This window comes from Moschus berezovskii, chromosome 15, assembly GCF_049115385.1.
Source record: "Moschus berezovskii isolate FMDL1 chromosome 15, NW_MosBer_1.0, whole genome shotgun sequence".
NCBI lineage: Eukaryota > Metazoa > Chordata > Mammalia > Artiodactyla > Moschidae > Moschus > Moschus berezovskii.
The window spans coordinates 32,194,019-32,217,419 of NC_142474.1; the positions used below are offsets into that span (position 1 = coordinate 32,194,019).

Sequence of the window (23,401 nt, forward strand, 5' to 3'; positions counted from 1 at the left end):
ATGGCACAGTGTAGGTACGGTGTGGCTGTGCTTGCATTGGTCAGCCCTGACAGGAAAGAGGAGAAATAACCATAGGACAAGCACACCAGTTTGTGTCCACTATCATAGAACAATATTCTTGAAATCATAGAGTGAGGAAGGGCTTTGTAAACAAAACACAAAATTCAGAAGCTAGAATGGAATAGATTGAAAGATAATGAATATATTAAAATGTTAAGTTTCTCTTAAAACTGACACCTTAAAAAAGTGGCCAACTGGAAGAAACTATTTGCCACAGGTAGACAGAGAATTTTCCATAATGTACAGAGATTCTCCAAACCTATGAGAAAAAAGTAAACGTTTCAGGAGAAAAATTGGCAGTTCAGGAAAGAAAAACAAATGGTCTTTAAACATAGGAAAACAAACTCAGCTATATCTAGTAATCAGGAAATCCAGATTAAAACTAACCATTTTGGGGGGCCTGTTAGATATGAAAATTTTCAAAGATTGATATCTTGCATGGACAGAGGTATGAAGGTAAAGACAGTCTTACACACAGGTAAGAGGAGTTTAAGTTGATAGAGCTTTGGGAGGATAATTTGGCAGTATAAACCAAATTTCAAATGCTTATACTATCTGACCTAATTTATGAGACTCTAACAAGAAAAACCACACATATTTTTACAAGGATGTTCATTATAGCATTACTTATAATAGCAAAGAAAATAAAATGAAAAGTATTTGTTAGATAGCCAAGTGGCTAATTGATTTCTCTCATCTATTATGAAATTCTGTACTGTCATTAAAATAAATGTCAACATAGAAAAATATGGGGGGGAAATCACTATGGCAACTTTACATGGTATAATCCCCTTTAAAAAATACATGTATGTCTTCGTGTGAGTGTATTAATGCTTTTATTTATTTTATTTTATTTTTTTAAATCTGAAGGAACACTGTGAACTGTAATCAGTGGTTGCCTGGAAGGATGGGTAGAAGATAAAGATGATAGGGAACTTCCACTTTCTACTGAACTTTGACTTTCTTTTACAGCGAGCATAGTTTTAGATAATATTTTTAAAAGCAGGCTTTTTTTTAATATAGTAAGTAAATCTATTCAAGCTTATTAGCTTTAGCATAATATCCATCATGCTTTAATGGATAGGAAATGGCAACCCACTCCAGTGTTCTTGCCTGGAGAATCCCAGGGACGGGGGAGCCTGGTGGACTTCCATCTATGGGGTCACACAGAGTCGAACACGACTGAAGTGACTTAGCAGCAGCAGCATATAGATAATTTGGCCACCTCATGCGAAGAGTTGACTCACTGGAAAAGACTCTGATGCTGGGAAGGATTGGGGGTGGGAGGACACAGGGACGACAGAGAATGAGATGGCTGGATGGCATCACCGACTCGATGGACATGAGTTTAAGTGAACTCTGGGAGTTGGTGATGGACAGGGAGGCCTGGCGTGCTGTGATTCATGGGGTCGCAAAGAGTCAGTCACGACTGAGCGACTGAACTGAATTGAGCATATAGAATAAAGAGTTGTGTACTCAGAGTGAGCTGTGCCAAGAGTCTTGTGATTAGGTCTCTGTGAAAAGGAATAACATTAAAAGGGAATTTGTTTTAGAGAAAAACTGGACTGTGGAGGTGAACAGCTGAAGAAACAATAAGCATAGGAAATGACAGCTGTTTTCAGATATCTGACAAACCAGAGAGTGTGGCCTTTCATTTCTATGAAGCCCCACCACAGTTGAAAGTTATGGGTAATGGAACTTTGTCCTAAAGTTATAAGCTGGAACTTTTTTACTGACCAGCATTTGTCTCAGAAGAAAGTATTGAATTTTTTTTTTAAAGCATGAGTTTGAAAAGTCACTTACTGAGGTCCCTAAAGCATGTTTAAGGTTTAATAAATAGGTAGAATTTAGTTAGCTCCTGAGGTGAAAGGGATAAGTGAGGAAAAAACTGGAGGGGCAGTGAGGTGGTCAAAATTTGTGATTTGTGAAATGTGAACCACACCTCCCCTCAACCCAGTCAGGACCCTGCATCTTTAGTAGAGACAGCTTAATTCTTGAATTTCCAAGTAAAGACACATTTATGTGCAATATGGTAACAGAACTGTGTGGCTTCTGAATGAATCAGAAGCAAAATAGCCTCTACCTGGATGAGTTGTCTCCAAATAAATGAATCAGAGCCAAAGGCTACAGGAGTTATCAGTAGCAGTCAGGAGCTTTGGAATTGGGGTTTCAGCAGGGAATTGGGGGTTCAGGATTTCCAGGGGACAGAGAATGCACCAGCTGCCCACTTGGGTTTTACAATAGTCAGTACAAGGGAAAAATGAAGCAAATTGTGTATTGAGGTGTTAAGTCCTTCTAAACCAAACTGTTCCAAGATAAGGGAAACTGCCTTGGAAGGTAGTAGGATCCCCATCATAGCAGAGTGTTCAGACACTGGTGAGGAGTCAGGGTATTTGGAAGGGGATTCAAACTTAAAGTGAACGAGATTCAGTACTATACTAGAGATATTAGCACAGTAAGGCAAGAAAAGAGATGAAAGGTATGAAGGATTGGAAAGAAAGAGATAAATCAGTTTTGTTTTTTTCCCACAGAGGAACTTATTGTTACAGAGAAATTCAGAGATTCACCAGATAAATTATTAGAATTAATGTTATTTTAACAAGGTTAATAGATACAAAAATAGCATAACAATTAATGCATTTCTATACATAAAACCACAATCAGGAAGTCTAATACTTTTAAAAAGATGTCATTTACAGTAACATCAAAAATGTGAAGTATCTAAGAATAAATTTAATAAAATATTTATAAAATATTTGGAGACAATTATAAAAATGTTTGAATACATTAAAGAAAAAAGCCTTAATTAGTGAAAGAGATAAGATCAATGAATTGGAAGGCTCAATATTGTAAAGTTGTCAATTCTCCTCAAACTGATATATAGATTCAATGCAATTCCAATAAAAATCCCAACAGGTTTTTTGTGGAACTTGACAAGCTGATTCTAAAATATATATGGAGGAGAAAAGATTCAAGAATAGCCAAGACATTCCTGAAGAAGAAGAACAAGGTGAGGAGACCTGCCTTACCAGATATAAAGAATTATTATAAAGTTTAGTAAGTAAGACAGTTTTATATTGGCATTGGAATAGATGGATTGACCAGCAGAAAAAATAGAGAACCCAGAAGCAGATTCATGTGTAAAGGGAAACATATTGGTGATTTTACAAAGGCTGTTGTAGTTTCTCAGGGGGAAAGGAGGGTCTTTACATTAACAGTGCTTGGACAACTGGGTGAACCCCATAGGGATAAATGAAACTGAATTCTTGTCTCATACCAAAAATCAATCCCAGTTGATGTAAACACTGAAATTTAAAGGACAAAATGTGGAGACAATAATGCAGGAAAATATACCATGATCTCACATAGGAAAGCATTCTTAAGATTTAAAATGTTTTTAAAGGGAAAGATTGATCAACTTGACTACATTAAAATGCAGAACTTCTCTTTATAAACAAATAACATAAAATAAAAGGGCAGGCCACAAACTTGGAAAAAAAATTCTTGTAACACTTCTAACTGATAATAGAATGAGTATCCAGAACACATAAAGAACCCCCTACAAATTAGTAAGAAACAGTCCAGGTAGAAAAATGGGGAAACACTCAACTAGGTTCTTCACAGAAGAGGAAAGACCAGTAAACTGTGAAAAGATGGTTAATAATTAATAATAATCAGAGAAATGTAAATTAAACCTATATTGATACATTTAAAGTCTGATAATAGCAAATGTTGATGAGGATACATAATAGCTGGAACACATTGCTAGCGGGAGTGTAAATTGGTATGGCTACTTGGAAAAACTATTTGGCCTCTTCTGGTAAGGTTACTCGTAATCATACCTAAAACTCATGTGCCTGTTGAGGAAGCACAGTTAGTGCTCAAAGCAGATTGTTAACTGTAAACAACCCAAATATTCATCAGTAGGAGAACAGAAAAATAAATGTAGGTATGGACTAAAAACAAAGGACTACCAAGTAGTTAAAATGAATGAACTTCGGCTACATGGAACAACCTGAGTGAATCTTAAGAATGTAATGTTGGGCAAAAAAAGCAAGTCACTACTTGATAATCATTCCATTTTTATACAAACAAATAGACTGAACAATAAAAAATATATTTTTACAGATACAGGATGTTTGGGATACAAATAAAGGGATAATAAGTACAAAATTCCAAATTTACTTGTGAGAGAAGGAAGAAGACATGATGAGGAAGGGCCTAAAGAGAACATCTTTCTAAGTTAAATTGGGTGGTAGATATACTTTTTTAAAAGGTAGATGTAAAAATTGAAGAAAAAGCAATTTTTAACTGACATTTAAAAAAAAAAAAAAAAGCCTTGCATCCAGTAAAGGCTGAAGCAAGGGATGAAATGGTCTTTGATGCCACCTCCTGTTTGTGGAGAATTTAACATCTTAGAGCCTTCTGGTTTAGCTGCTTCTGTCCAGTCTCCAGGCTCGGTTTGTCAGAGTAGAAACTGAAAGAAATAGGATTCCCCTTGTTTTCATCCTTGACTCTTTAGTGTGACATTTTACATCTAGCACGTGTTCTCTGAAGGAAACCTTTTATTTTCTCTTGTCAAACAGTGGCTCCTGTTTCTTCCTAACTTTGCTTTTTGGAGCCTCAACCGACCTGGAAACCTGACTTTTCTTCATCAAGACTGGGGGAGTTAGGGATGCTGACAGGACTCTGAGATGTGGTCACTGTCGTTACTGACCTTGAGGATTATTTTCAAGAATCTTGTTGTCTCTACATCTGTTCTATATCATTTTAGACAAGGGATGTAAAAGTAATGCGTTACGATTAGTTGTGAGGGCTTTTAAAATCTTGTCTCATCCTATCCTGCTTCAAGGTGGAAATCTAGCCTATCTTAGTGAAGAGAATGCAAACTATGGGTGAATTGGGAAATTCCAGTCTTCCAACCCAGGAAATGTTTTTCCCCTTTAATGTGTTGACAGCCCTGGGTTTAAATAAATTGCTTTTCTTAGGAAAATACCATGCAGGACCTCTAGGGTTTTAACTGTGAAAAGAAAATCTCTTGAGTAAGTGAAGGTAGGTGGACTTTGATGATTATTGTTATCTTGTGATCTTTCACTTTAGTTTCTCCTACCACTATACTGCTGGTTCCCAGGAAATATATTTGCTCCTTTATAAAAATCTTGCTTCTGACAAAATTGATTCTTTTTAGGCTCGCATTTCCTTAATTTACTCTTTATTATTATTATCCAAGCTGGAAACCTGCAGGTATCTTTCATTCCTGTCTCTTTCTCTCCCCAACTTACCTTTTGTTCATTCCATCTCTAAATCTAGTAATTCTAACCGTGTGATATATTGCAGATGTGACTATTTCCTTGTACTATCGCCTTTCTACATTCTATACTTGCCTTCCTCCCAGCCCGTTTTCCATGCAGCAGCCAGAGTGATTCTTTAACATGTAGAGTGAACTGCAATTTAAAAACTTTAAATGGTTTCCTCATGCACTCAAAGTAAAACTCAAACTTGTTATTAAAGGACCTACATGGAAATACATGATCAGTACTCTTGCCTGGAAAATCCCATGGACGGAGGAGCCTGCAAGGCTGCAGTTGATGGGGTCGCTATGAGTCAGACATGACTGAGCGACTTCACTTTCACTTTTCACTTTCACACATTGGAGAAGGAAATGGCAACCCACTCCAGTGTTCTTGCCTGGAGAATCCCAGGGACGGGGGAGCCTGGTGGGCTGCCGTCAATGGGGTCGCACAGAGTCGGACACGACTGAAGTGACTTAGCAGCAGCAGCAACCTTGTTAAACTAAGCTCCTCCCACTTCCTCTTGCCATTCCCACCAACCACACTTTGTGCATAACACCCTCACTGACACTTTATTTCCCCACACAAACGAAGTGTTCTCCTGCCTCTGGATCATCACACATGCTCTTCTCTGTGTCTGGAATACTTTTATCCATACTCATCCTTCCTCATAGTGACCTACCCTCAGTTTGTACTGGGGTATTTCTTGGGCTTTTGATTCTTTCTCTAGAAATAACTGTTCTTTCGTTGCATATACCTTGGTATGTAACTTTATATTTGTTTTATTTAATATCCATCTTTCACCCACGAGTTTGCATTGTTCATGAGAGCAAGAGCTGTGTATATATGATTGATTTACCACTGTTTGCTCTGTACCTAACCTGGTACCTAAGAGGTACACATTATATGTTTGTTGAAAGACTGAATGAAAAGTAACACACAAACCATAAATAAACTATTCCCCTACTGCTGAATACTAAGGTTGTTTTCAGTTTGAGATCATTCTAAACAATGATAAAGTAAGTAATTTGAGCATTGAGATTTTTATTTAGACTAGAGTCCAAAGTTGTTAGGTCAAAGAGTGAATATTTTTAAGGCTTGTAAAACATATTTCCAAATCACTTATCAATAAGGTTGTCTAGGTTATAATTTTAAACTATTTCTTTTTTTTTTTTTTGCTTTCTTAGTTTTGAATATATAGAACATAGAAGAAGAAAACAATTCAAATAATGAAGTTTAGCTTCCTACTCCTATAAAACTAATTTATTGAATGCTTATTCTATGCCAGACATGAGATTATCTTATTTACTCTTTATGTAGCAGATATTATCCCAATTTTATGGGAAACTTTGCCCAATTTGCTCAAGTTCATGCAGTCCAAACTATCTTATATCAAGCCATTTATGCTTGTTCCATACCTCCCAGTGCCAGCTAATTTGCTCCAAAGCTGCTGCAGATTCCATGTCACGTCATCCAAGTCCTCTGCTTCCTAACTGCTCCATCCCCGTGAATGCCATCTCACCCACCAACCTTATCCACATGATGCTAGAGGCTGGGCTGCCATACCTCCTTGTCAGGCCTCTAACACAGCTGACCGTCCAGACCCCTCCTGTGTGGTTTACTCTTGAAATGCATCTCAACTTTGCATGGTGGTCAGCATGGGTATAAATGGCCCATGCCTTCAGTTATGCCGCCCACTCCTATATACAGTAGGGTGAGGGGGGATGCCTTTTGATCCAGCTTTGTAATGGGCCCTTAACCACATAGTAATCATGTAAAGAGCATGCTTATAGCAATGGAAAGGGCATTCAGCCCTCTGGGCATTCAGACTCTAAGTAGCTTAGGAACTATTTAGAAAAGAGGTGCACTGTCTTTATTAGGCTGCAGCAATTCATGTGGGCACATTTTTTCTCCCCAAGAAAAGGTAGAACTTGCTGCCAGGTCAGAGTATGGGGCAGCGGTTTGCATGTCTGGTACTTAGCCCTGTGAATAACTCCTGTAATTTCTCTTAACCTTTTAGGCTCTCCCTGCTTGTCCTATCCAGGCCACCTGTGAAGCTGCCTCCAAGGAAGAGAACAAGGAAAAAAATCGATACGTAAACATCTTGCCTTGTGAGTATTTGTAGGGTTTCTTGGGATATAAACTGAAACTGCATCTGTAGCCGGGTTTTCTGAGGATAGAAGGAATCTGGTGATTGATCATGGGAAGACTAGTAATAAGAATAGAGTGAAAGAGCCTTTATGGCTCCCCATGCATCCCCAGGTTCTCATCAAGTCAGTTGGGGTACTTAACCAGGTTTTTTGTGGCATACCTAAAGTTTCTAGGAGGTTAAAGAGAACAATTTCACTAAGACCAGATAGGAAGTGGTTGTTGTGGAGTTTTTTGTTGCTCATTGCAAAGAAATTCCAATTTAGAGTTCTCTTTATAACTCCTTCCCAGAGTTAGTCATTATGAATCTGTTTATCTATAACTTAATGGACATTTTTCTAGGCTAGTGGCCTCCAGAATAGAATATGCATAATTCAGTGGGATGTGAGAGCAAAATGTTTGAACTTTGCTTTATTTTTATAATTGCTTTTCTAAAAATTCATCCTTTTAAAAATTCCTGGTGTATTTTGGGGTGCATAATATAATTCACTTTATAATATAATTAGAGGCTACTATACTAGCCATTTTGGAGATGGCAGTGGCACCCCACTCCCGTACTCTTGCCTGGGAAATCCTGTGGAGGAAGGAGCCTGGTAGGCTGCAGTCCATGGGGTCGCTAAGAGTTGGACACGACTGAGCGACTTCATTTTCACTTTTCACTTTCATGCATTGGAGAAGGAAATGGCAACCCACTCCAATGTTCTTGCCTAGAGAATTCCAGGGACAAGAGAGTCTGGTGGGCTGCTGTCTATGGGGTCGCACAGAGTCGGACACGACTGAAGCGACTTAGCAGCAGCAGGAGCATACTAGCCATTTATAAATTCTTTTGTCTTATTTGTGTATAAATGTGTATTTTTTTTTAGTATAACTGGTATGCTGTATACATTGCTCTTGGAAAATTAGAGAAAGATAAATACTGTATGATTTCACTCATGTGAAATCTAAAAAACAAAACAAGCACAAGCTCATAGATTCTGAGAACAGATTATTGGTTATTGGAGAGGAAAGGGGTTGAACGTGGGTGAAATGGATGAAAGGGAGGGAGTCTATTGCATGATCATGGATGGTAGCTAGACTTGCGGTGGTAATCACTGTAGATATTACAGATGTTGACTTATAATGTTGTATACCTAAGACTATAATGTAAAGAAATGTAAAATAAAAACTAATATATTTTGGCAGTTGTCAAGAAACCAGAATATTCGCTTTCCTTTTTATCATCTGCATACTATTCCGTATTATGGTTGAGGTATGTTTGAATTTTTGCTGTTATAAATAGTGCTGCAGTGACAGCTTATACAACTTCTACATCGTCACAACTGGCCTGGTTGCATTGAGACCAGGGAAAAATAAAATTGAATTTAATTGAAAAAAAGTTTTTTTTTTCTAGATGACCACTCTCGAGTCCATCTGACACCAGTTGAAGGAGTTCCAGATTCTGATTACATCAATGCTTCATTCATCAATGTAAGGAACTTGAGTTTTTCTCATTATTACCTTGACTGACCATTGGCTCTTTTCCAGCTGCATGTAAGGAGGATTACTTGTCATTACAAGTTTTCCCTGAGGATAATTTTTCTAAGAGACTGAAAAAAATTTTTTTAAAGATCAAACAGATAGTTTAAAATGTATTCTTATGTTTACCTGTCATCATTACCAAAATTTTCCCATGCAGAAATCAGAATCTAAATGTATACGTCACAGTAGGAGTCAGTGAATCTTTTATTGAGCTTATTCGGGTAATAGAATAATAATTAGAGGCTACTATACTAGCCATTTTGGAGATGGCAGTGGCATCCCACTCCCGTACTCTTGCCTGGGAAGAGCAAGCAACTCTTCTGCCAACAGAAGGTGTGATGGACACACACACCTTGCCATCTACAGTAAAAGTAGGGAATCAGGACAAGGATATCTGACTCCAGATAAATCTGGCTAATCATGTCTACTTCAAGAGAAGAGCTGAGATTGGAAGGAAGTTTTTAGGGTGATTTAGAGAATGTTTATAGAGATGGTATGAGAGACATGAGTATGTTTTATAGGCTCACAGGAAGGAATCAGTAGAGGGAGAGTTTGAAAAAAAGGAGTAAGCAAGAGAGCTAAAAAGAGCGAGCCTGACTACTGAAGCATGAAGAGAATATTGATGAAATTTTTACACTTGTGTTCATAACAGCGTTAATCACAATAGCCAAAAGGTGATTGCAGCCCATCAAGGGAAGAATGAATAGGTTAAAATGTGGTATATACATATAATGGGATATCATTTAGCCTTGAAAAGGGAAGAAATTCTGACATATACTACAGCATGGATGAATTTGGAAAACATTATGGTAAGTGAAATAAGCCAGTCACAAAAGGATAAATATTTTCTAATTCTACTTATGTGAGGTAGCTGAAGTCGTCAAATTCATAAAGACAAAAAGTAGAATGATGGTTGCCAAGGACTAGAGGGAGAGGGGAACAGGAAATTATCATTTTATGGGTATAGAGTTTAGGAAGATAAAAATGTTTTGGAGATGGATGGTGGTGTTGGTTGCCCAGCAGTGTAAGTAAACTTATTTATTCAGAACTGTACACTTAGAAATGGCTACAATGATCAGTTTTATGTTGTATATATTTTACCACTTTTTTTTTTTTTTTTTTTACAAAAAGCTGATGGAGAGATTAGCATTGAACATAAAAAAGGAAGTTTTTCCTCTGAGTTTGCTGGTAAAGGAATATAGAATAGATAGAGTTGGTTTGTAACTGTGAAAAAATCAAGCTGAAGGAACTCATCTGTTTTTTTCTGAGAAGTTAAGTCAGGGTTATCTGCTGAAAAGCGGGGATGGGACTGTGACATGAGAGTACTGAGATCAGTAAGAAAGAACACAAAAAAAGGCATGAAAAAAAACATGTTTAGCTGCACTGAGGACCTACCTAAGATGGAAATCATTGATGTATAAGGGCCTCAGTTGTGTGATTTTCTCTGGTTGTACCTAGAATTGGTGATATGCAGAAAACATTTGGTAACTCAGTTAAAAGGACTGGAGAAGTCAGTTGCTGCTTTAAGTAGTCAGCTAAGTTCTTCAGGTTTGGTGGAGAAAGGAAGGGATCAAGGACCCGGTTTCAACAAATTGAAAGAGCAGTCTTGAGATAAAAAAGGAGAAAGGGAAGAAAAGAGGCTGTGGCTAAAAAATAGATTATAAGATGGAGTTCAGAAATGGAGCAGTGCAGGCATCCTCACTAGAGTGGATTTGCTGAAATTCCTGTATATATGTTTCATAGGGATGGTCATACGTTTATAGTTAGAAGGAAAAGAACCCTATAAAAAATGATTGCTGTGGTAGATAAGGAAAATGGAAAAAGGCTAGTAACCAGCTAAGAGTCCCAGAATTTAGATCAAAGATTATGATGAACAGCTTAGGAGGAATAGATTGAGTTTGATGTTATATGGAAGAGTATAGCAGTATCAGTCAAAATGTTTCCATCTTAAGGTAATAGAATATTCAACTAAAATTGGTCTGGACAGGAACATTTACTTCTCATGTAATCTGAAAGCAAATATACAGCAGTTCCAGGGTTGGCTGAGTCTGTGACTCAGTGACATCCTTAAGAAACCAGGTGTTTCCATCTTTCTACTCAGATGTCTTCATTCTGTTGGCAGTGTCTCTTGGTCACAAGATGGCTGTAGCAGTTTCAAACATTTCTTACACACAACAAGCAACACAGAGGAGGAAGAGGAGGTGGAGAATTTCTACATATGCTTTTCTCTTTATTCGGGAGCATGACCTTTCTCAGAAGCCTGTCCCGTACAGTGCCCTTCAGAGCCAACAGGCCAGCATCAGATCACATGCTTACACCCTCTCTCTAGTCACTGGCCAAGGCACTGAGAATTATCTTGATTTACCTTTCTGGGGCTGAGGAATTGTCATCTTCCAAGCCAGTAGAAGGTAAATGTCCAAACAAAAGCATGGTTTTGATGGCAAGGAAGAATGGGGAGGAATAGCTTTTGAGTTAGTAATCAGCAGTGTCTATCACTGTAATCAGTTTGGATCCTTCCCACATTGAAGTTGAAGACAGACAAAAGTAAGTTGGATGTGAAGACTGGTAAGCAAGTAAGGTGGATCTGTTCATGGTCATAATAAGCAAGGCACTAAAAGGAAACATGCCTTCTGCTTTGGCCATGCTAAATTAGAGCTCACAGTAGGGCATCCTATAATGCTGTGGTGTTTATTGGAGGTTATTAATAGGTGAAATGAAAGTTTAGATGAAGAGATTAAATTGGGGGCACTTACAAATTCAGTGAAAGTAGAAAGGCAGAAAAAAGCTATGGTGAACCATGAGTAAGAGTCAGGGATTAAAGAAGATTTAGGTTTATTCAATTCAGTCAACATTTTTTGATTTTTGTGTGGTAAGCACTGGGGATAGGTTCAGAGGTTACAGAGACAGGATGTAGTCCCTAGTGTGATCTACCTACAGGCAGATCATTATCTTTAGTGTGCAACATGTGCGGAGATGCTGCCAGATTCTTTGGGACTTAAGAGAAGGAAACATTTGGCCAACCTGGTGGTCCAGTAGAGCTGAATATTAAAGGGTAAGTCTACATTCAAGAGAAGAAAGATAGGTAGAAATTTTAAAGCAGAAAGAAAAGTATGAGTGACGTCAGAGACTGGAAATAGTAGTCTTAGTTATAAGGTACAAGGTGGGAAGGAACGAGGCTTGAGGGATTGGTAGGAGCTCAGTCTTAGAAGGCACTAAATGTCAGGTGTATGTTGGGGTTCTTAGTTTCAGACAACAGTGTCAACTTTCTATTCTTTTAAGCAGAAGGGGTTTATTATTAGATACTAGGTAGCTTACAAAATCTGAGAGAGTTGCAAGGTGGTGTTCAGTGAGGAACAGAGCAGCCATAGATGTACCCAGCTACCCCGTATGACTCTCGGGGTGGAACTCCTTTGCAGGTGCTACAGAAGAACTCAATGCTTCCACTGCCATGCTTGCCCAGAGACTACATCTTCCTAGCACAGTCACCATCTCACATTTCTCACTTCTATCCCAAGTCTTATGTGGGACTGCTAGGAAGAAACTGAGTTCTTAGGCTGAACAGACCTGCAAGAGAGTCTGGGGAATTCAACTTTTAGTTTCTCAGCCTCTATAGAAAGGAGGTCAGGCTGTTAGTGGGTGGGACTGGATGCTGATTGAGCTACCTTAAAATATCTGCAAATTTTCAGTATAGCTGAGTTTTGATTCTAGGCAGTGGGATAACACCGAAAGGTGTTAAAGACAAGGAGTGACATGGCCACATTTGAGTATTGATCACTCAGGTTACTGTGTGCAGCATAGACTTAGGAAGGGCCATTTAGACGCTGTTACAGTATCAGGCTCTGGATGGTGAGGGTAGAAGGGTTGGAGAAGAATTATCAAAGTAAAAACCACTTTGGAGGTAGAATTTAGTAGGACATGATCGATTATGTATGAGAGAGTGTAGGGTGATACTCTGTAGAGTATATTGACCTAAGCTGGAGGAAACACCTGAACGTGTGAAATCCCAGTGCTGGGCAGCCAGGGTCACATCCACACCTGCCTAACATTGAGCACCCTAGAGGTTGCAATCCTGCTCATCCACCACCTGCCAACACTACCTTTCCTCCAGGCCCCCTTCCCACTTCCCCAGGAGGACCCCAGGGGAATCCAACTTTTCTCCCTGGTGGGCCCTGTTATCCTGTGCCACAGCCAGGGTCTTCAGGATGCCAACCCTCAGGTCCCTACCCCCGCCCACACCCACCACCTGCCCCTGGCATGTATCCTGTGAACCCATTGGCTCTTGGCGTGGTAGCACCAGGAATGGTGACAGACAAAAGGATGCAGAAGAAAATGAAGAACACTCATAAAAAACAGCAGAAACACCACAAGCATGGCAGGCGTCACTCCTCCTCCGCCTCCTCCACTGCCAGCCATGACTCTGACTGAATACAGGGCCTGGACCCTTCCTCAGGTCTCTCCAGTTCTGCTCTTCCGTCAAGCTTCAGATGCCATCTTGTTCTAGGGGAAATTAGCCCTGTGTCCCCTCCCCTCACCCCTACCACCTGTGCCTCACTCTGCTGTTCAGCCCCAACTGGTTAGGGAAAATGGGAGAAGAATTGCCATGGGCTAGCAAAGACCATCTTCCTACTGCCTGGATAGAACTTTAGCTGATGAGTTTTGCAGGAGAAATGTTTTTTGAAGATGGTGAGATTTGAACTAAATGCTGAAGACAAGTCTAAAATCTGTAAAATGTGATTTTTTTTTCACTTTCTTTTGAAATACTTGTGACTGGAGAGATGCTGTGAAAATTTAATTATGGAGAAAGAAAACCACCCTGTACCTTTCTTGTATAGGGTGATCCATGTGGATGTATCCAGCATAGTTGGGCATTGATCTTAGCTCAGGGGAGAGATTCCAAAGCCATTAGAGACAGAAGAGTAAACCCTAGAGTCCAAAAACCTCTGCCAAGGCACACTGGGCAAGAGGTGCTCATGAGTGGGACAGAAGACCAAGAGAGAAGAGCATCTCAGAGGACAAAGAGTAAAGCATGGAGAAAGATGTTCAGTGGTCAGCAGAGTTGAATGCAGATGAGAGATCCAGTGGGAAAGAGGGAGCACGTGTGCTCTGGACTGGGAGGGTCCAGCAGCCTTTGCTGAAGCACATTGAGTCCATTTGTTGTGGGCTGCCAGTTACACTTACCAAACCCTATTTTTTCTCCCAGCATGACTGAGGTATATAAGGTAAGTTTATATAAATGATACCTCAGTCATGTTGGGAGAAAAAATAGGGTTTGGTTAGTATTATATAACAGTAATTCAGACATTATAGAATTCCTTGAATTTTAGTAAGTTTACCAAGTTAATGCCTCCATTGCATGCTAAGTTGCTTCAGTCGTGTCTGACTCTGTGCGACCCTGTAGACTGTAGCCTGCCAGGTTGCTCTCTCCATGGGACTTTCCAGGCAAGAATACTGGAGTGGGTTGCCATTTCCTTCTCCAGGGGATCTTCCTGACCCAGGGATCGAACCCACATCTCTTAGGTCTCCTGAATTGGCAGGCAGCCTCTTTATCACGCACCACCTAGGATGGCTTTATTGATGTAATTCACATTCCATAATTTTCATCCACTTAAAGTTTACAATTCACTGGTTTTAGTCTGTTCACAGATATGTGCAACAGTGATCAATTTTAGAACATTTTCATCACCTCAGAAGAGAAACGCTGTACCTCTTAGCTATTGCCTCTTAGTTTTAGAACTTTTTGCTTAACCCCAAAAGAACCTTCTCATCAATATACAGTTACTCCCCATTCCCAGTCCTGGCAATCACTTACCGAGCCCTTTGTGCACACAGAGAACCAAGATCACACATGAATCCTAGAGAAGTGGTGTCAGGTACCAGGAAATGGTGGCAGCAGTTGGGGAGGGGTTGAGACCTGTGGTTTGGAGACTACAAAGGTCCGAAGTGAACCTGACATAGTTAAGAAAAGATGAAATAGACAGTGGAACAGGTGGCAGCTGGGCTTCCTGCCTGAAGTCTTAGGAGAGAACAGTTTCCTCACTTACTCTTAGATGACTAAGAGTATTTAGAGGATTTTTAGAAGTGTTTTGTTTTTGTTTTTAAGCTGGTAGAAATGTAGATGCCACATGGAGCCAACTTGGCATTTAACTTTCAGAATCCAAAGATGTCTCAGGAACTCAGGAGCCACATTTCTTCTTTCCCTTGAATATAACACAGGAAGATCAGTAGTTTGGCCTCATTCTAGTTTTACCTTATTGGTTAAGCAGTGTCACCATATCATTATGTAGGCATATTTTCATGGGGAATATATAGCATACTCCTAATGAAGATGGAGCAGGAAGCACTTGGGGGCTGGGCCCTCCAACTGTGCTTTTAAGCTATTCATGACCCACACACTCCAGTGAGAATTTGGCAGCTACTTCTCCTGGAGCAGGGATATATTATAGCTTAACATAATCTAAGAACTTCTTGGTTTTAATTACATGTTTAGTGCTATAACCAAAGTGCAGCATCCTGAATTAAGGTTTTATCAGTTTCCATCTTCTAATGATTAAAACCATTTGGAAAAACTTAAATTGCTCTTCTAAATAAAAATTTTAATAAGCTTCTTGTTAACTCTAAACCATCTCCATCTTGAGGCCTAAAGCTTTTTCCAGTGCTGAGCAGCAGTTCTGCCACTGCCTTGCAGATTTGTATTTCACATTGTCACCTTGGTGTGACATGGTGTCCCATCCATGAAACTGTCTTCCTCATTGCCCATCTTAATGCTGTCTGAAAGAAGCAGAGGTTATTTACAGTCTTTAAGTCAAATGATTTTTTCATTTACCTAGGACTTCTCAAGTGAACACTACATTTAAACAATGAGGTTGAAAAAGTGTGTGACTAAACAGTAAATACTGAAAAAGAAAGTTACTGCTAGTGTCAATTTCTCAGAGGATCCTTATCATTTTTTTTTAACTGAAGGATAATTGCTTTGCAGTATTTTGTGGTTTTCTGTCACACATCAAGAATCAGCCATAGTTACAAGCTTGTCCCCTCCCTCTCCCATCTCCCTCCCTGTTCCACCTTCTAGATTGTCACAGAGCCCCTGTTTAAGTTCCCTGAGTCATACAGTAAATTCCCATTGGCTATCTATTTTACATACGGTATTGCAAATTTCCGTGTTACTCTCTATATACATCTTACCCTCTCCCTCCTCCCCTTTCCTCCCCCCGTGTCCATAGGTCTGTTCTCTGTCTTTCTCCATTGCTGCCCTGAAATAAATTCATCAGTACCATCTTTTTAGATTCCATATATATGTGTCAAAATATGATATATAAATCTTATTAAGATATATATATATATATGATAATATATGATATCTTATTAAGTGATGTCCCCAGGCTGCTTGGCCTCTTTGTCTCCCACTTCCTGTAAAGGAGAACCCTGTTGTCAAACACCTGGGAGCTGTTAACCATACCCATGGACTGTTCCCAGAAATCTTCTGCACCTTGGTGAAGCATTGTCAAGCAAAAGACTTTTTACCTTCTTAGTGTGGGCTCAGCCTCATATACTTCTGACTTGGAAGTTTCCTATCCATTAACACTAAGACTCAGATTGTCAGCAGCTGAGAGAGCATCAGAACAGGATCTAGCCTAGCAGTTGTTATTTGGATGTTCTTATACTAGCGTTCATTAATAATTCACTTTAAGAAGACTGCCTAAACCATGTAAGCTTTGCTTCCTGCTCTCCAATTAAAAGATGCTTGTTCCTTGGAAGAAAACCTATGACAAACCTTGACAGCATATTAAAAAGCAGAGACATCATTTTGCTGACAAAGGTCTGTATTGTCAAAGCTTTGGTTTTTCCAGTTGTCATGTATGGATGTGAGAGTTGGACTATAAAGACGACTGAGTGCCGAAGAATTGATGCTTTCATATTGTGGTGCTGGAGGAGACTCTTGAGAGTCCCTTGGACTGCATGGAGATCAAACCAGTCAATCCTAAAGAAAATCAATCCTGGATATTCATTTGAAGGACTGATACTGAAACTCCAATCCTTTGGCCATGTGATGCGAAGAGCTGACTCATTGGAAAAGACCCTGATTCTGGGAAAGATTGAAAGCAAAAGGAGAAGGACCAGCAGAGGATTAGATGGTTAGATAGCATCACCAACTCAATGGATATGAGTTTGAGCAAATTCCGGGAGATAGTGGAGGACAGAGGAGCCTGGCATGCTGCAGTCCTTGAGGTTGCAAAGAGTTAGACATGACTTAGCAGCTGAACAGCAACAACATTCAAAGCTTGATGTTGTTTCAAACATCAATACCTTGAAAATTTCTAGAATGGAAATTCTTATTAATTGCCTAGACCTTTTCACAACGGAGCCTTTGTAAACTGGTTGGGAGTCTGGAGAATTTCATTCTTATCCATGTTTGGATTTTCACTTTCTTTTTCTCCTCTATTTCCCCCCACCCCACTCGCAGGGCTACCAGGAAAAGAACAAATTCATTGCTGCACAAGGTAAAATAAGATAATTTTTTACTCTTGGGTTTAACCAGGAATGGGCTTGGGTTTTTCTTCCAAATCTGTATTAGCTTTTCTGTAATTATTGCCACCTGAAAGAAAAGCAATCTTCCTTGCAGGTTTGTAACTAAGGGGCTTCATCTTGATGACTTACTTAGTGTCCAGGGGTCCTTTGAAATAGATTCTTTTTTATATGTACATAAAAAATACTGGATAACACTACACACATACACACACACACACACACACACACACACAACAGTCTAGTGAGGTTCTCCAAAGAGGATTGGAGACTCACAGGTCCAGGCTGACTCATCTCCTCCACCCACTCATGGGCCTGAGCTCTACTATTATTCACAGATAAATGGTCTAGAAACCCTCAAATCAGGGACCCAATGTGCTATACATGCTCTGTACACATTTCCACAGCCTAAAGTTCTAATAAGTGTCCTCACCTTTAGGATCCTAGCGAAAACTATCTTGATGTTTGCAGCACTGTAAAGTAATTGATGTTATTATGGTCCATCAAAGCCCATTTAATTAATCATTCAACAAATTTATTGACCATTTATTGTGTGCCACGCACTGGCCTAGGTGATGGAAATATGTACAGGAATAAAATAGAGTATGGTCTCTGCCTTTAAGGAGCCTTTAGTTGTTAGAGGATGCCATGCTGTGCTAAATCGCTTCAGTCATGTCCTACTCTGTGCCACCCTGTAGACTGTAGCTCCCCAGGCTCCTCTGTCCATGGAATTCTCCAGGCAGGAATACTGGAATGGGTTGCCACTTCCTTCTCCAGGGGATCTTCCTGACCCAGGGATCGAACCCACATCTCTTAAGTCTCCTGCATTGGCAGGCAGGTTCTTTACCACAAGTGTAAATAGCCACAAGTAGCTATTTAAAACAAGATTTTAGGGAGTTCCCTGGCAGTGTGGTGGTTAGGATTCCACACTTTCACTGCTAAGGACATGGGTTCAGTCTCTGGTCGGGGAACTACGATCCTGCAAGCCATGTGGTACAGCCAAAATAAAATAATTAAAATTAAATAAAATTTTAAATTCAGTTCCTCAGTCTCACTAGTCACAGTGGCTAGAGCCTACCATATTAGTGCAGATATGAAACATTTCCATCATCGCCTAAAGTTCTGTTGGACAGTACTGTGAGCATGATAGAATAGGGATAGAGGTAAAATAAGGTGGAGTGGTCAGGAAAAGCCTTATATCCTCCTTTCTCCTGCAGTCTCCCACCAGGGACTAGCCCTTGCCTAACCGAGCTCACTACCCTCCCTCTATAGCCATCTGTCAATTCAGGGCCACTCTCTAAGGCCCAGCTCAGCTACCATCTACTCAGTGATTTTGGCACCAACAACCACATACAGTCTCTTCCTCTGTCATGGTGCCTTTTTGATGCTAAAATATTTGTTAAAGTCACATATGATTTCCTTGTGGGCCTTTTCTCAGACTCCCTTTTGAACTTAACAGAACTTCACAGAACTTCACTCTCCTTGAAACTCTGTGTTATTTCCAGATATTCTGTTCTCTTGATTTTTCTCACTTTTCTAAGTATTCTCTCTCTAGCTGTTATTCTTCTTTCTGCGTCTTAAATATGGTTTCTCTTGAAAATTGTAGATGGCTACTTCTTTGACATTCCATTCTTGTCTTTCATGGCACATTTCTGTCCATTCTTCTGCCTCCTCGGCTTTTTGTTCTGTCTGAACTTGAATGATGCTCAAAGATCCCCAGCATTCTGTGTTTCCACAGAATTCTTTACCCCTCTTGACTCCCCAACCCACTCCCTCTTTGAGAGACCTCATCTAATTCCCACCTTTGTTTGACTGGCTGCTGCCTCTCTTGAGCTCTGGAGCCACAATCTAACTTTTTTTCAATCTAACTTTATCCCCCTCCACTTGAATACTCTCACACACTCTTTAGATTCAACATCAGAAGCTGAAGTATGATTTCCTCAGCCCCAGAGCTGCTTTTTCTCATCACTTCTTTGGAGACCTAATCACCAAGTCTAATTTAGGATCATCCAGATGTCCTACCTGTCCCTTGCTTTAAATATGATTAGTCCTCCGGTTTCTATCTCCAAAATCGGCCTTCTCTGACACACAACCTTGCTCTCAGCTCTTCCAGTTCTGTTGCAGTAGCTCACTGATTGATCCCTGTAGGCCCTAGCTTTGTTCCTTGCATTTCTTCCACCAGAATGACCTTTCTTAATGTAAAACTTTTGTTAGACTCTCGTGAACATCCTACAATGATTTTTCGTTATCTATAAAACAAGCCTGTGTAAAGAGCTGGCCTCCAGCTCTTTAGACTCTGGTACTTCATCTATCTTTCTTGCTTCGTCTTCTCTCCTCCACACCACCAACACAGTGAGCTCACCTTCAGCCCTTGTGTGTCTCACACTGTTAACCCCCAGCACCTCTGCCTGGAGCGCCTCTTCTCCCTATGCCTCCTTTCTAAACTCAAGTCTGCTTTATCTGTCCTAACATATGGCTCAGATGTCACCTCCTTCAGGAGATTTTTCCTAACCTTACCAGGCAGTGAAACAGTTTCCCTCTGTACATCTTTCTGGCATGTGTCCACTTCTGACATGATTTGTTTCTCTTAATAGTTTTCTTTTTACCAAAGGGAGTACAAAATTTCTTGAAGAAAGTCAAAAAAAGTATTGCAAGATCTATAGAAACAAGTTCTCCCCTCAAAATTTTATCTTCACCTTTTTAGTCTAATTCAACCATTTTTATCTGTTGACTTCTTATACTAATGCATGCTGCTGCTGCTGTTGAATAGCTCAGTCATGTCTGACTCTTTGAAACCCCATGGACTGTACCCGCCAGGCTCCTCTGTCCATGGGATTCTCCAGGCAAAAATCCTGGAGTGAGTTGCTATGTCCTTCTCCAGAGGATCTTCCCCACCCAGGGATCAAACTCCAGTCTCTTATGTCTCCTGCATTGGTAGGCGGATTCTTTACCACTAGCGTCACCTGGGAAGCCCTATTGTATTATTATATAACTTTAATCTTACAAACTACATCACACTCAAACGTGTCCCTTTTCCCTATTCTCCCAGTGGCGTTAAATCACAATTTGGAGTGAAAATAATACTTGTTATTTACATTCTTATTACTGTGCCAGTGTTATTCACAGCTAAAGGACATAGTAGTATATGATTTTTTTTTTGGATACAGTTTTTAGTTTTCTTCTTTCCCAAGTGTTAATAATTACCTTTTTTCCTTATTCACTTAATTTTGTGTATACCTAGCACTGATTTTGTTTTCCCTCCAAAGTCTTTGCTGGAAATACATATTTTCTCTTGGTACCCTCAGATACATGAGGCTTAATTTTTTTAAGTTTTTCTCTTGGGATCCTTCTAGAACCTTCTTTCTTTCATTCCATTCTGGGTTGATTGCCCTTTAGCCTCTAGCAGTAATTATCCTGAGCCTTCCCTTTTCCAATACCTTGGGGATTCTGTTAGTCTCTGTCCTATATTGGACTTCCCTGGTGGCTCAGACTTACGCCCTTTTAGTGGCTTTCTGGAAAAGGCTGTACAGGAAGTAAATTTTTTAAATTTCAGCCTAAGCAATTTACCCAACCTGTCTCACTAACGATACCCACCTCACAGCATGGTAAGAAGAGTAAATGAGATACAAAGCACATAGCTCACTATCTCGCCCTTAACATTCAGTAGGAGTCATGATTCCTAATCCTCAACTGTAGTATCCTTGGGAAACATTGTATGTGTTCTCTTTTTATTTTGACAGCCTCACACCCCCACTTCACTTCCTATTGAAGTGCCTGACATATACATGGTGGAAATGTTCAGTTAGGTGGGTGGATGGGTAGATGGATTCTATAATTAACTGGGGACATGTGGGCACAGGCTTCCAAAAATCAGGAATGAATGTTCCTAATTTTCTAACATCTTTCTTCCTCTTGCTCTGTGTCCTCATCTTTACTGTTGGTTATTGTAGGACCAAAGGAAGAAACGGTGAATGATTTCTGGAGGATGATCTGGGAGCAAAACACAGCCACTATTGTCATGGTGACCAATCTGAAGGAGAGAAAGGAGGTGAGTGGAGAAATGAGATAGAATGGCCTCTGATACAGGCATGATGAACAGAGGGACTGATTTTTTGTGTGTTCTGTGTTTGAGCCTAGGGTGTCCACCTTTTTTGGTTTCTGTGCCAGTCATTCATGCAGACAGAATCCAGGCCAGGGTGCCCATTACATTTTCCTGTGGCCTGGAAGCCTTTGATGATCTGAGGGTTATTCCTAAGGCACGCCCTGTGTCTGGTAACCAAATAACTCACCTTAGATCCAAAACATCTTAGAAGAAAGACTTGGACCATTAGCCAAAGGGGAGGCTTTTCTCCCCTGGCTTCTCTTGTCCCTCATTCCCCTGGGTTTCTTGCTTTTGTTTTCTTTCTGTCCCTCCTTCCGAGTCAGCAGAGGGAGCTGTTTGGGCCCAAGGAAATGTGAGCCCCTGACCTGATCCTTCAGGCAAACCTTCTGACTGGCCCTTTGCTTTCTGTGACTGCTAAGTCCATGCCTAGTCAGCTCCATCACTGGGCCACAGCCAACACCAATCCTGAGTCCTGGATCAGGCCCCAGAAAGGAATCCCAATTCATGACTGTCTCTCTCCAGGATGGTGCCAGAGTCAACCTAATATCCACACTGGACTGGTGGGTGTATTGATCAGCTTAGGAGGGTTAGCTTTAAAGCTGGACTTGAAGTTCATTTCCTCCATCCCTACCTGTGGCTCTTGGGAGCTGTTCTAGGCCTAATCCCCAGAGAAGGCCTTGGGCCTCTCATGGCATGTTTACAGTCTGTATCAATCCATACTAATGACTTCCTCATAGCAGCTTGCTCTTTCCAGGGGATCGGTGGACTTGCCCTTAGAGCATGACCTGAAATATTGTGGAAGTACAGATTTTATACATAAAATGGCTTCCGATTTGCCCTGAATTGAGACACTAGATTTGGGAAAGAGGGAGGAAATATATGGCTGGGGCTATGTGTAAGTTAAGAGATTGTGCTAAATGGGATGGAAACTAAAGAACTTAAAGAACAGGGAGTTTATTGCCAGCATAGTGATTAGGATTCCAGGCTTTCACTGCTGTGGCCTGTGTTCAGTCCCTGGTTGGGGAGCTGATATTCTGCAAGCCTCATGGCACAGCCAAAGAAAAAAAGGGAAACAGTTAAAGTTTGCAGCTGACGGAGGTGAGAAAAGAGGCCAGAAGGCTTTCTGAGGATTTCAGTCTGGGCTTTTGTGGTCCTTTCCTTTAGGGCCCTTTGCATCTGCTAGGGGTGGGAGGCCTGAAGTCAGAGGGACGCGTGTCTGTTCCTTTCCAGTGTAAGTGTGCCCAGTACTGGCCAGACCAAGGCTGCTGGACTTACGGGAATATCCGTGTGTCAGTAGAGGATGTGACTGTGCTGGTGGACTATACAGTGCGGAAGTTCTGCATTCAACAGGTACTGTCTGCTACCTCCTTTCTTGGTTTTCATTTAGGATCTGCTGACCATTAAGAGGGCAGAACAGGCTGGGTCATCCCCCTCTTACTCAGAGTGGTCAGGAATCACTGAGCATGCAGTTTGTTTGGACTCTGAAATCAGAGATCTAGGCTCTCAGGATTTATCTTTTTTTTCCCCCTTTTGGTCAAAGCCAAGGGAAGAACATTTTCATGACTGGGAGAAAAAGTATTACTGAGGTGGAGTTTGGTCACCTTTGGTATGAACTGGGTGCATCAGGAGGTAGTGTAATCATCTGGGTACTTGACTCATCTCCTCCTTTCTTACCCCAAAGACTCCTAATATCAAGGATATGGGCCCTGCTCCTGACCCTTCATAGTGACCCTGGAGGCTTGAGCAAAGATTGTCTTCA

General features: G+C 40.5%; 2 protein-coding genes across 5 annotated transcripts in view; both read left to right on the forward strand.

Moving 5' to 3' along the window:
• The window catches only part of PTPRA (protein tyrosine phosphatase receptor type A), a 169,524-nt gene that overhangs the window by 130,234 nt on the left and 15,889 nt on the right, over positions 1 to 23,401 (forward strand). For 3 of the 4 annotated variants that reach the window (XM_055432645.2, XM_055432660.2, XM_055432669.2), the window contains 5 exons: positions 7,372 to 7,462; positions 8,890 to 8,966; positions 17,479 to 17,515; positions 21,491 to 21,588; positions 22,873 to 22,992. In XM_055432645.2, the coding sequence (XP_055288620.1) occupies positions 7,372 to 7,462; positions 8,890 to 8,966; positions 17,479 to 17,515; positions 21,491 to 21,588; positions 22,873 to 22,992 (423 nt within the window). Of the gene's footprint in view, positions 1 to 2,976; positions 3,071 to 7,371; positions 7,463 to 8,889; positions 8,967 to 17,478; positions 17,516 to 21,490; positions 21,589 to 22,872; positions 22,993 to 23,401 lie in introns of all 4 variants that reach the window. The other variant, XM_055432680.2, reaches the window with a different exon arrangement.
• Positions 13,017 to 14,105, forward strand: LOC148775409 (proline-rich protein 13-like; the record flags this gene model as incomplete). The annotated part of the gene is made up of 1 exon (XM_088843951.1): positions 13,017 to 14,105. A coding segment is annotated over one exon (426 nt), but the record flags the coding sequence as incomplete, so codon positions are not given.